General features: G+C 39.9%; 1 protein-coding gene across 1 annotated transcript; it reads right to left on the bottom strand.

The window, feature by feature from the left end:
• Nucleotides 1–4,365: 4,365 nt before the first annotated feature.
• On the bottom strand, nt 4,366–11,877 carry thumpd1 (THUMP domain containing 1). Its single transcript, XM_034197796.1, has 5 exons — nt 11,387–11,877; nt 7,991–8,165; nt 7,584–7,669; nt 6,500–6,662; nt 4,366–5,185 (listed from the first exon to the last, which is right to left on the bottom strand). The coding sequence occupies exons 1-5, from the start codon at nt 11,591–11,593 to the stop codon at nt 4,785–4,787; spliced, it is 1,032 nt and encodes a 343-aa protein (XP_034053687.1). The 5' UTR covers nt 11,594–11,877; the 3' UTR covers nt 4,366–4,784.
• Nucleotides 11,878–12,903: the final 1,026 nt, after the last annotated feature.

Raw genomic sequence — 12,903 nt, 5'->3', positions numbered from 1 at the left:
GTTGTTGTTGTTGTGAGCGCCGTAATGCCGTTGGGGAGCAAATCAGCGATGTAAACGGTGACGTCATGACGCAGCAGCGGCAGCACCAGTCGGGCTCTGGGCGGTGTGAACAGAGCGGGAGCAGAAAAGGGAAACCGGAGCTGAACCAGAAAAGCTCTAGCTCGGAGCTAGAAAGGGAAAAGCGCTGGCGTGAAAGCCGCATTATTGTGAGGTTGGTTTCACATACACTACACCGCTCTTCAACACTACTTTGACGTTAACTTGTCTACATCATCGATCATAGCGAATTGAAATGAACCTTCCTTAGCAATGCATAAAGTTACCTACGTAATAAAATATCTCTCTAAATTACAAGGATGACCTTATTTTACCAAGCTCAAACAGAAGACGTTTGTTCATTATCCCACTTAACACTTCTTTAATTTGGAGGCTACGATTAGCATCGTTAGCACAGATGTAGCTACCACTTTTACACGTTACTTGTTATACGCTTTTATCCAAAGCGACTTACATACTCAATACTGTGGATAATCACCACAGGAGCAATTTGGGGTGAAGTGTCTTGCCCAGGGACACAACGACATGCTGACTGCAGTGGGGTTTGAACCTGATCCGAACACCAACGCACAACCCACTGCGCCACACGCCTCCTCCACTTGCTTACTACATGCTAACCCAAGCCTTAACGTTCATTAACGTTAGCTGACTAAAAACATAAGCAACACATACATAAAGTACTCAAATTTCACTTAACGCAAAACCGCATTCAGGCACCGTCTGTTTTAAATGTGGAGCGAGTCACAATAGTCCGATATAAGCATGTAGAATAGTCCACAAGGCACCAGCACAACAAACACGGCCGAGTTCAAGTTATGTTCCCCGGATGAGCTGAGCAGGCAGAGCCCCTGTAGCATCACGGAGCTGCTAGCAGAGCAGAAAGCTAACAGCAGCAGTCACTGGACAGACCTGTCACTCAATGTGACCACGCCCTAATGTATGCATAACTTTAAGGCTTAATATAACTTAAACAAATTATAAATGGTAGTAATTCATTAATAAATGGTGATTTGTCGTTACAATAAGGCTCCCTTTTACCAATTGGAAATGGTAGTAACTCGTAAAAAATAAGAATTACAAGGCTCCCTTTTGGCAGTTATAAATGTTATGATAATGATAAATAAATGGTCATAAAGAGATGCCAAGAAACATCAAGATGGATGGGGGAGAATCAATCAAAAGGCTTATTAATCTTGCCAAATAGTGAGCCTATGTTGATGTATGAAAACAATGTTAGAACTGGTTTATAAATGGTTCTTAAAGGTCCCATGTCATGCTTTTCCGGTTATTACCCGTCCCCTTGTGTGTTATGAAGGTTTTTATGCATGTAAATGGTCTGAAAAGTCACAAACCCTCAAAGTACACCCTGTAGTGAGTACAATTCTAACACTGGGCTCACAGGGAGGGGGAGGGGGCAGGAGTTCCAACAAGCCGTTTAGGACAGAGAGTGAATACACATACAGAGATGCTGTGAGAAACCAATGTGATTTTGGAAAATTGCACAATATAAATCTATTCTAGTAGACCTCAACAATGGAATTATGATCAGTATAAATGGCCATGACATGGGACCTTTAATGATTAATAAAGTGTTTGCAACCTCATTAATAACCTAATTATAAACCCTTTATGAATCCTTTATAAGGGTAGTCTTATTGTAAAGTGGTACCAAATTATCAGCATTTAATGGGAAATGTATATTATGATATATTGTTCAGAGAAGGAAATGATAGCTATAGATAGATAGATATAATACATCATCTTCTGGTGATACAAAGCAAAAACGCCAATTAAAACAGAGAAGAAGAACAGGCGTAATGGGGAAACAATGTTTTTTACACTTTCAGAGGAAGACAAGTCTTTTGATAATTAATAATATATCATACATGTTACTTCAATAAATCTCGTACCCTCAGGGGTTGAAGTACTACAGGTTATACATTTATTTTTGAAAAACAAAAATGTAAATTAATTAGCTATATTTCCAGTATCGGCCTTAAGAGTTAGGGAACTTTTGGTTATCGGTATAGGCTGGGAAATATCTATTTTATGCATCTCTAGTTTTAGTTATCTTCACATTATAGTTTTCAGTGTGTTGTCTGTTCAGTGGATTGCAGAGGGTGAGGCTTTGTTAGAAAAGGTGACGTCATGTACTTGCACCAAACACAATTTTTGCAACCCACAAATCAAAAGTGTGATGAAAGATTGTTAGCTTATGTTGTAAATCAAATGTATTAAACCACACCTGCACAGTACTTATTAAGGCAAATAATTATCTTTCTTTCAAAGATAAACTCCTATTATTATATATAGGATTTTTCTATTTCGAAAATGTTATCATGCACCACCAAATGTTCAGCCACTTTCATGGTTCATTTACCCACAAGTACCTAAAACTAGACCGGGAGTCCTTAAAAATCCCTGAAGCTTAACAATTTGAGCCTCGGCACATTTATTCTGCTCTGAGAGAGAGGAAGGCTACAGTCGTGAGGGGGTTGAGGGCATTGTTGGGGTAAAGTGAGACAAATGAGACCCTGGAGAGTACTACTTAGCCACTCATAAAGGTCAGATATGGAGCCACACCAGTGGATGCTAATCCTGACCCCTGGGACGTGTGCACATGCGCCTGTGGATGCAATTGTTTCACAGTCCTGTGACATTTAAACCTGAATGAGCAGACAATCCTGGGTGTACGTGTGTGTGCTACTGTTTGGCTGGAAGCAGTGGGCTTTAGAGCCAGTGGAGGTTTAATTAGAAATGGCCTCGGGGTCAATTAAAACATTAGAGGCTATTTTTTCATGTTGACAAAAGGCAGCAGTTAGTCCTGTAACTATTATCTTGATTTTGTTTACCATTAGAAACTTTTAGATTCTGCATTTTTTCAACTTTCTCAACTATGATTTCCCCCTATAGCACAGATACCGTTAAGATGCCGCCACAGACGAATCCTTATGAGGCATCACTGTACGTTAGTCATTATGTAGGGTAGTCACACAGTCTAATTGGCATTTCACTAATAACACACAGGCAGGAAACAACAGTGTTTTCCCCGTGTTGCAGCTATAAGCTCGTCACAGGTCACACTGATTGGAGCACCTGGGAGCAGGGAGAATGCAATTTGTGAGTTTTAGCTGAATGTGGTGCAGATAACGACGGACGGGTCACAGCAACACGGAGTAATGAGACGAGAGGAATTCACAATGCTGTTAATGCATGTGTGTGTGCGTGACAGAGAGGAAGAACAGTGGACGTTTTTACTATATACTGCAACATTTCTGCTTAAGAGAACATGTTTATTCTAGATATTCTGTTTGCATGTGTCTACTTACGAATCTACCAAAAAGGCATAATCCTCCAGGTAATTTCTTCCAAAGAAAACTAATGTAAACGGTTCACGAGCTTTGCAGAACGGCTCAGTGGATGCAGAAGATATTTGAGATAATTCTACAAAAATATAAGCACACAATTTGGCTCCTGTAAAACTGAATAGATGTTAAACTCGTGCAGAAGTCGCAATAAGCAATAGTACAGCAAACACGGAAATAAACCAAACCCAGAAAGCAGTTAATATCTGATCATTAATAGCAAGGAGCACCAGTTTAATCTGAAAAAAGACCCATTAACTATTAAATTGCCATGAATTATTGTAGACATTATTGGTCCCCAGAAGATAAACCTACACTCACTTTAGTGATCTTACCTTTTGCTCTATCGCCCCTATGAGGCGGATTTCAACTACTGAATGGATTGCAATGTCAGTCGGTATAGACTAAATTACAGCTAAATATTATTTGATGACTGGCTCAATTTAAATGGTGAAATTAGTATATATCCATGTTAGCATGCAGCTCCGTGAGGTCAACTCTGCTGTCGCTTTTCACTCTTAGTGCATCACCATTTAATACTTTTTGAGAGTCTGTTGTGGATATTTATCATGTTCACAAACATTTGTTGAACAATAAAATATTGAAAATTGTGATATCACTCAAAAAACTCACCCGAGAGACCAATGCAGATTTGTGGCATCACAGATTGCAGTGGTTAATGTCCTGGTACAAAATGAGACAGTTACTCCATCTTGTGGAAGGGAGAAGAAATGCCAGTTCTATGATAGTGGTGAATAACACGATGTCAAACAGGACAGGACACATGATGGGAAAAGCAAGACCACATAAATGCTGCAGTTTAATAGCAGAGCACTTGTTTTAATATGCTTGTGTCGTTTTCACGCTATTTTCTTCTCGTTTACTTGTAATGTCAAACACTGAAGCAAAATGTCCGATAAATGAAGGATATGCGACCAAAACAGTAGAACACACATGTAACTTTAATTCAGGGACTGCTTTGGGAAATAACAGCAACAAAAAACACAGTTACTAGATGTGAGACCAGTTAACCTGAACCCTTTATTCTTTGAGTAAAATGTCAAAAACCATAACTTAAAAATCGAAATCAGCATTACAAACTGTAAGCTGATGGCAGCACCGCTGCAGAATGGTGACATGTACAGTTCAATTAAAAAATTGACATCTCAATAAAGTTGGTACTAACGCATCAGATATCTTTTTACAAATATTTCAAAAAATGTAATTACGTTAGGATTCTGTACTTCTCTTGTTGAGTCGTTTCAGTCATTAAAAACAAACAAAAGCACTACAATATAATGCAACGTAAGATGATGGTTTCTTTTTAGAAATGACAAAACTCTTCTCTGAATATGAGCTCCTTTACTCCCCGTCACCTTCATCCTCCTTCTTGTCATGTGGCACATTGTTGTCATTGTCTTCTTCACCTTTCTTCTTCTCCTCTTCATCCTTTTTCTCCTCCTTGTTCGTCTCCTTTTCATCCTTTTTCTCCTCCTTGTTCGTCTCCTTTTCATCCTTTTTCTCCTCCTTGTTCGTCTCCTTCTCATCCTTTTCGTCCTTCTCCCCAGGTGTATTTGTTTCTGTTTCTGCATCAGGCTTGGGTGTGTCCTCTTTAACTACTTCCTGGACATTATACTTCCTGTACAGTGAATAGTCTTTTACCACACTGAGGCAACACACCGCTTTGATGACCTCCACAACGATAGTCAGTTCTGGGTTAGTCAAATCAACTTTGTTCTTTGGGTTCAGGTTCCCCACCATGCCTGGAACAGTCAAAAAACAAGTGTCCGTTTTATTCAATGACAACCAAAAAGAGGAAATTGTTTTTAATTGACATTACAACAGGGCATTAGGGTGGTCCCTACAATTGAAAGTCTAAGCTCCAATCCCCAGAATTCATTCTATTAGTCAAGAAACCTCGATGAGGGAGGGGTACATGTTGTCAGATTGAGGGAGGGGTACATGTTGTCAGATTGAGGGAGGGGTACATGTTGTCAGATTGAGGGAGGGGTACATGTTGTCAGATTGAGGGAGGGGTACATGTTGTCAGATTGAGGGAGGGGTACATGTTGTCAGATTGAGGGAGGGGTACATGTTGTCAGATTGAGGAAATAATTCACCAGGAGAGTCTTCTTGACTAATATAATTAATTCTGGGGGTTGGAGCTTAGACTTTTCGACTTTCAATTTTAAGGACCACCCTACGTGAGGCTAAACTTCAAGGTTGATGAGGGAGGGCTAAATGTTGTTGGAATTTGAATAAAATTCACCAGGAGAGTTTTCTTGACTATCATTGGGGATGCTCCGATCGCCAATTTTGGGGCCGATCGCCGGAATCAGTATCGGCCGATACCGATCCGATCGAGTGGGCGGAGCCTAAATGGAAGATTTAAACATCACTTTAAATCTTCCATTTAAAGTGATGTTTAAACTCAGTTAATGGGCTCATTCACTGGAGCTTCCACAAACAACAATCAACTTAATTATTACATTCAAATGATGTACATTATTCAAGTTTACATTCACTTTGGATAATAATACGGGAGAAATGAGCGGAAGCGCTCTCTTTTCCTCTCTCCCTCTCTCCCCCCTCCTGACAGCCTGTCAGTATCTCATGCAGCTCACTGATCCAGTAATGAGTGAGCCGACAGTGAAGAATAAATATATTTATAACTAGTTTAGCTTGTTCCAGAGGTAGATAAAAAAGTGTGTTAGGTCTAACGTCCGGTGGGCGGAGCTGAAGGATTTCTGCTTCACACACGTTGCATACCGCTATTTTACTGTCTTATTCGGACACCTTCAAATAATGCCAGACCGGTGAAGCCATTTTGGTGAGCTTGTTTTGCCGCGCACAGAGAAAAGTGTCATGTATTTTACGTCATGCGATCGGCTCTCGCGATCGGCATGTTTAGAGAGCACCGATCGATCGGTAGAGAGTGAGTATCGCCCGATCTCGATCGGAGCATCCTAACTATCATAATGAATTCCGGTGGTTGGAGCTTAAAATAAATGAATTGGAAAATGTACATGGCACTAAGGACCGCCCTATAGGGCATGTTAGCTGGATTTCAAACCTACCTGCAATGGTTTTGATGATCTCGTCCCTCTTGTTGTGGCTGCTGTTGCGGGCCTTGAAGGCGATCTGGTAAGTGCCGCAGTTCGGGGTTTTGAACCAAGGCTCCAGGAAAGTTGCTAGGTATTTTACCATGTCCTCCTGGAACGCTTTGCATGTCCCCGTTACCTGGAAGAGACCAAAGCAAGGTAAAGAAATTGCGTACAACAGCATATACCGTAAGCTTAATTCTTTCACTTTCACAGACATCCTTATTTATTATATGTTGCATTGTTGGAGGAGCGTGGAACTTAAGATTTGAATCACCACCAACAACTACACTTTAGCTATTGTGCATATGACACAAAAGCCTAGTATTTTTACACTCTTTTTGTAAATCACATTTACAATAACTGTCAATGTGTCCTGAGAGTTCAATAGGCTTTGTGAAAAAACGACTACTCTTAACATTAGCCAGATTAAAACACACCCTAAGGAACCCACCAAAACAGAGCCGATGAGTCTCTAAGGTAATGAACTCTGAATACGTAGCGATAATCAAAAATGAATTAAGCTCATGTTACTATAATTCCCTGTTCTTTGCCTCAAATGTTTTCAGAAACATACTTTAGTGTAGGGGTTAGCTGTAAGATTAATGTGCATGAAAAACTAAGCATTGGAGCACTTTTTCTTTTTCTCAACTCCAAAATGATTCAGAAATCTGTTTCTGAAGACATTTGTGTTGAGAAATAAGAAGGAGTTACAGAATATGAATTCATAAATGATCAGCGCTGCCTAGTCTGGCAGTGGATGAGCCGTAATCAATGAATACTGCATTATAGACATCTCACTCTGATTGTTGTTTTCCTTCTGGGGCACTTGAATCTTGCAAATGTAATTAGGAAGAACTGAGAATATCTGTCAGGATATTGTTGCAGTTTCAGCAAATATGACAAAAAGCTATATTTTTTTATAAACTGACCACAAAAAAATGGATCATTTCCAAAAATCTCATTTGCAATTAACAAACAAACCAAATAAACGTGGTTTGAGAGGTCACAATGTTCTGTTATCAGATATAGTATATTAAAATCAATGTTAGCTTCTCACTGGCAGCATCCGCAGGATCACACGTGACTTGTGCTTTTTGGTGGTGTGGAGGTCAGACAGGACGAGATGAACCAACTTGTCAGCTTCTAGGAGAGAGAAACAAAAAAACGAATTATGGCCACAATAATATTCAAGTTTAAAATCACATCAATGATTAATTCAATGACTTTGTTCAGCTCTGGGAGCCGTATATGCACATTATGAGGGATGGGAATGTGGACTGCCTCTGAAAGGAAACTGTGAAATGATTTTGTTTTATTTATTTTATTTGTAGGCCTATGCTGTTAATACTGGTGCAAGTTGAGGGTGTGTGTATGCATGTATTGTATGTGTGATGTACATGGTTTTTGTTCAATAAGAAAATACCAATAAACACAAAAAAAGATGAATTCAATAAAAGGGGCTACCTATATTTTGAGTTTTTATGAAGATGACGTTGTTAGCTCCGCTGTCTAAAGCCATGAAGCGTCTCTCCCGTTTGGCTCCAGAAGCTTTGAGCTGTGCCACCTCCTTCTTCAGCGCTACGTCCACATCTTCTTCCTCGGCCTCCCCGTCACTGCTGCTCCCGTTGTTCTCCTGCAACTGTGGTCATGAAAGAGGCATTTTCAGTATACTACACTACTTCAATATTACTTAGGGTTAGGGCAGAGGTCGGCAACCTGCAGCTCTTTAAGCCCTCTGCTCTGGCTCCCTTGAGCTTAGACACGAATAAGAAGGAAATAAAATAAAAGTATTTGTAGGACTATTTATATTTTGTTGCATGGTTGAAAATGTTTCGTATCTTGTATTTTGAGGTGATACTGTGACACACAAATAAAAAACAAAAACGGTTTTAATTAGGTCAACTAAAATATGCGTCACATCCTGCTACGGTCCCGCGCCAGCGCCTTTTCTTGCAGGCGAATAACCTGACCCCCGGCTCGATGAGCGAACTATGGATAAATCAAAGAGAATACAAGTACCGGAGGAACACAGGATTTAATTCTGAGACAGAGTTATCTGCTTTCACAGCAGACGATGCTGGTTTAGGGGGATGTTTGATATGTAGAGAGAAGTTGTCAAAGGTGCTGCAGCCTTTATGTATCGAGGAGAAAAACGGAAGAGGAAGACAGCTGACGACCTTCAGTCATAATTCAATCAGTAAACTATTTTTAGTGGGTCAATTTTTTAATTGTATTTTTTTTCCTTCAAATGTGCAGAGGACTCGCCAAGTGCTGTTTAATTTATTTAATTCTCCTTATAGGAGTTCTTTGTTTCTTATTAGAGGTTAAAGGTGGGGTATGTAATTTTGGAGAAACCAGTGCGCTAGAATTAGAAAATACACAACCGGAAAAAATCTGCCACTTCCTTACCCCTCCTCCAAAACACACGAACGCGCACATGACCAATGAGGGCACGAGGTAAGTTTGTGCACAGATGGAAGGCTGACAGGCAGGTAGGCCATCCAGTTATTCTTGTCAAAGCACAAAGTAGTGATGTTACGTATTGCGCCGAGGCTTCGGAGCGTGTGTCGGGTAATCCCCGAAGCTTTTTGTGAAGCATGTATCGAGGCTTGTATCGTTTTGGGCCAGTGACGTCATCGATGACAAACGAAGCCTCGCTGCCTGTCGATACCACGTGACTGCTTCACGAAGCGATTCAGATCGGTTGAACCGTTGACACAGCGCTCATAATACCCATGGATGTATAATAAGAACCATATTACCCCTCTTGTACCCGGGCCTGGTGACACGATGACCCTCACTTATATAGAGGTCGGAACATGTCATAAGTATAAATAGATACAAGCATAAATAGATGTAGGAATAAAAACATCAATAAATACAGGAATACATATCTTGCAGTGTTTTCAGGGAGCTTTAGTGTGTGTGCTGTGGCTCAGCTGGAAAGCAGTTGACTCACTACCGCAGTTGTTTATAAAAGCTACAGCTAAATGAGATAATGTAGTTAATAAATGTATTCTTTGATATGGTTTAGCCTTTCTCAGGCTACAACATGGTTACGTTTATGAATATTATGAAGGAATACAAATCCCTCTTTGCAATGTTTACCAGCCTCCTTAGGCTTTTCAATCACAATCATTCAACTGGAATAAATACAATATTGTTAACATGAAAATATGATTTTATGTTCGTTGTTTAGAGGTATTCTAAGGCTTTACTCATTGGGAACTCTGTATGAGAGAGCACACTGTTGAGATGTCCAATCTGCCTGTTTTACACACTTTGACCAACAGGGGGTTTGTGTTCAAATGAAGCCCATGATGAAGCCTCATGAGATGAACCCTTTTGCGAACCAATTGGCTGGAAAGCTTCAAAGCTTCATAAGGCTTCATCTCGCCATCACTACTTAAAAAGGTCCCATGTCATGGCCATTTCCACTGATCATAATTCCATTGTTGAGGTCTATTAGAATAGATTTATATTGTGCAATTTTCCAAACTCACATTGGTTTCTCACAGCATCTCTGTAAACTACGTGTATTCACTGAATGCCACTTTCTGCCTTTAACGGTTCTAGGGTTAGGATAAACTGCAATAGCTCCAGCCCCCACCCTCCCTGTGAGCACAGTGTGCTCTGATTGGTCGGGACGTTGTGAATCGCGCTGAGCTCAGTGGAGGTGTGGTTTCCTTGTTGAGCGACAGCGAAACACAGCCAAACTCATCCTGTCACACACAAAGTCACAGCCGAAGTAAAAACAATAAGTGTGGCTTGATATTGAGTAAGAAAAAGGTTGATAAACGCTGTGAGAATGGGTCTGCAGAGAGAATTTCGCCGCGATCCCAACTGTCTGTTATCAGCCTGCAGCCAGGGAGGAGAAATCAGCAGTGTGTGTGTGAGGAAGTCTGTGGATTGGTCAATTTGGACCAATCAGCGGGGGCTTAACATAACGGCTCCGCGGATTGGTCCATTTGGTTCCGGGTAACGCATGACCGTATCGCGTCATAGCTCTGGGCGCGGCTACTGGCCATTCATACGTCATGATACCCAGGAAGTAAACAATGAACAATGACGTATCTCCAACGAGGCGTTTTGGGGAGTTATTTTCTGTGTTAGAGTTTTGCTCGCTACAGGGTGTACTTTGAGGGGTTTGACTCTGCACAACGTTTACATGCATAAAAACCTTCATAACACACAAGGGGACGGGTAATAACCGGAAAAGCATGACATGGGACCTTTAAGATATTCATTGCTATCGGGATGTTAAGAGCATTCCATGGAATATAACAAAAAGTGTATCTCGAGCCGGTTTCTCAAACTTACCTACCCCACCTTTTACAGTTTTATATAATGTAATAATTAATAAATGCAAAAAAACTGTAGTTTTTGTCTATGATATAACAATAAATACAACTTTATAAGCAATCAAGCTATCAAATATGTTTAGCGGCTCCAGACAATTTTTTTTGGTGAAAATGGGGCAAAATTACTCTTTTGCTAAAAAAGGTTGCAGACCCCTGGGTTAGGGGTTTTGTACTTAATATCAAAGTACAAAACATGTCGCTTGCTAATGACTTTTTTGTTCAATCAACATTCCAAACACCACATGTATAACAATATAAAACAATCAATTCCTCAAATGTAATAAGTTTGAACCAACTAATGTTTTGTCATTGTCCATCCAAACTGTTTTTACTGATTACTGTTATCCCAAATATATTTGTTTTACCAACAAAAATTAAGAAATAAGTAGTGGTTTTGAAGATACTGCCTGGAACAGTTTAATTTAAGTCTATGGACAATACTTTTACTACTGAAACACACTCCAAGATAAGAGACATTTAAAACTGAAGTGTTCCTCACCTTCTCGGGCCCATACAGCTGGTCTGCGTACTCATTGAGCAGGTTGAAGGCCTCCGCCGTGCACTTCCTCTCGTTCATGTTGCATGTGATGAGGATCCCCTGCATGCCCACCTCCAGCTCCCGGGAGCCTTTCCATCTCTTGTTGCCGTGACCCCCTCCGTACCGCTTCTTCCCCCGCTTTCTGTCGTTGGACACGGCAGCAGACATGTTAGCAGAGAGGCTTTCACTACCTAAACTCCACAAGCAGCGCTTCTGTGCTGTTTTAGGTTACTTCGCCGAGTAAAAAAAAGTAGGGCTGTAAGGAGTTTTAAAGCTATAGCGACTACAAAGTAAAAGCCATGTGGACTTTAGAGAAATGATACCGTCTGTGTGCGCCTTAATGTGCGTTCAAATGAAGTGAAATTGTTTCAGAGAACCGATGTTTCATTCAGTCACAACATAGCACGTTCTTCGGTTGCCCTGTACGGCGTGGGAGGAGGGACACACGTCTTCAGTGATTCGCGAAACGGTGCTCGCCTTTGGTTTTGAGCATTAACGGCATACTCGAAACCAGAAGTAGATTCCAAATTCAAGATATTTTAAAGACACACACAAGGTAGGCTATAACAGGCAGTTGTACTGTACAATGACATTCTTACGTGAAGCTTTCCACACCTTAATCATACAAACAAACATATAAGATACAAACTATAAGAACATTAAAAAATATAAACTGACATACATTATTAAAAAAAAGAAAGTATAAATGTGTTTATCCATATGATTTTGAAATGTGTTGTTGCATAAATACAAGCTACAACGTGTTTATCTTAGATGTTGTACATATTATACCATTATACAACTTGTGTTATTTTCTACTGCTCTATTTTACTTTCTTTTTTGTTTCAGTATTGTTGGAGGGACCTGGGACTTAAGATGTTAATTCCCAACAACTACGCTACAGCTACTGTGCTTCTGATACAACTTTTGAATCTTGAAAACAGTAAGAGAAATTAAAATGGTGAAACAAGTCCTTTAAAGTATGAGTAAAGAAATGTGCATGATGCATTTAAATATACAAAAAAGTAAGTGTAATAAAAAGAGGTCTAAAACCTGTGAAAATATGTACATATCTGATTAAAGTAGAGGGCATTTCAGTTTTAAAGGATATAGAATTGTGCACAGGTTCAGAGTATTAGGAGGGTCACAAAGGTGTGCGTTAATATTGCTTAACTGAGATTTTGTATGCAGGACTTGTAATAGGATACTTTACCATAGTTCTGCTAGTTTTAAACATTAGAAGACCCCTTATAACTGTCCAGAAAATCATGAAACAAAATCATGATTAAAACAATCGCCTCTTCATTTTATTCAACAAAAACTTTGATCAAAACAAATGATGTAATTACTGTACAAGATATGGCAAAAGGAGTTCATTATCAGAGTTCATCAGTGGTCAAAATGTAAAAAATACAATCATTTCAACACATTTCCTGAGGTGACATTTTCATTAGTGCAAATTAAATCTAATATCCTTT

The sequence above is a fragment of the Gymnodraco acuticeps genome, unplaced genomic scaffold (genome assembly GCF_902827175.1).
Source record: "Gymnodraco acuticeps unplaced genomic scaffold, fGymAcu1.1, whole genome shotgun sequence".
NCBI lineage: Eukaryota > Metazoa > Chordata > Actinopteri > Perciformes > Bathydraconidae > Gymnodraco > Gymnodraco acuticeps.
Note: the sequence above shows the minus strand (reverse complement) of the source record. Positions and strands in the feature narration are given on the sequence as shown.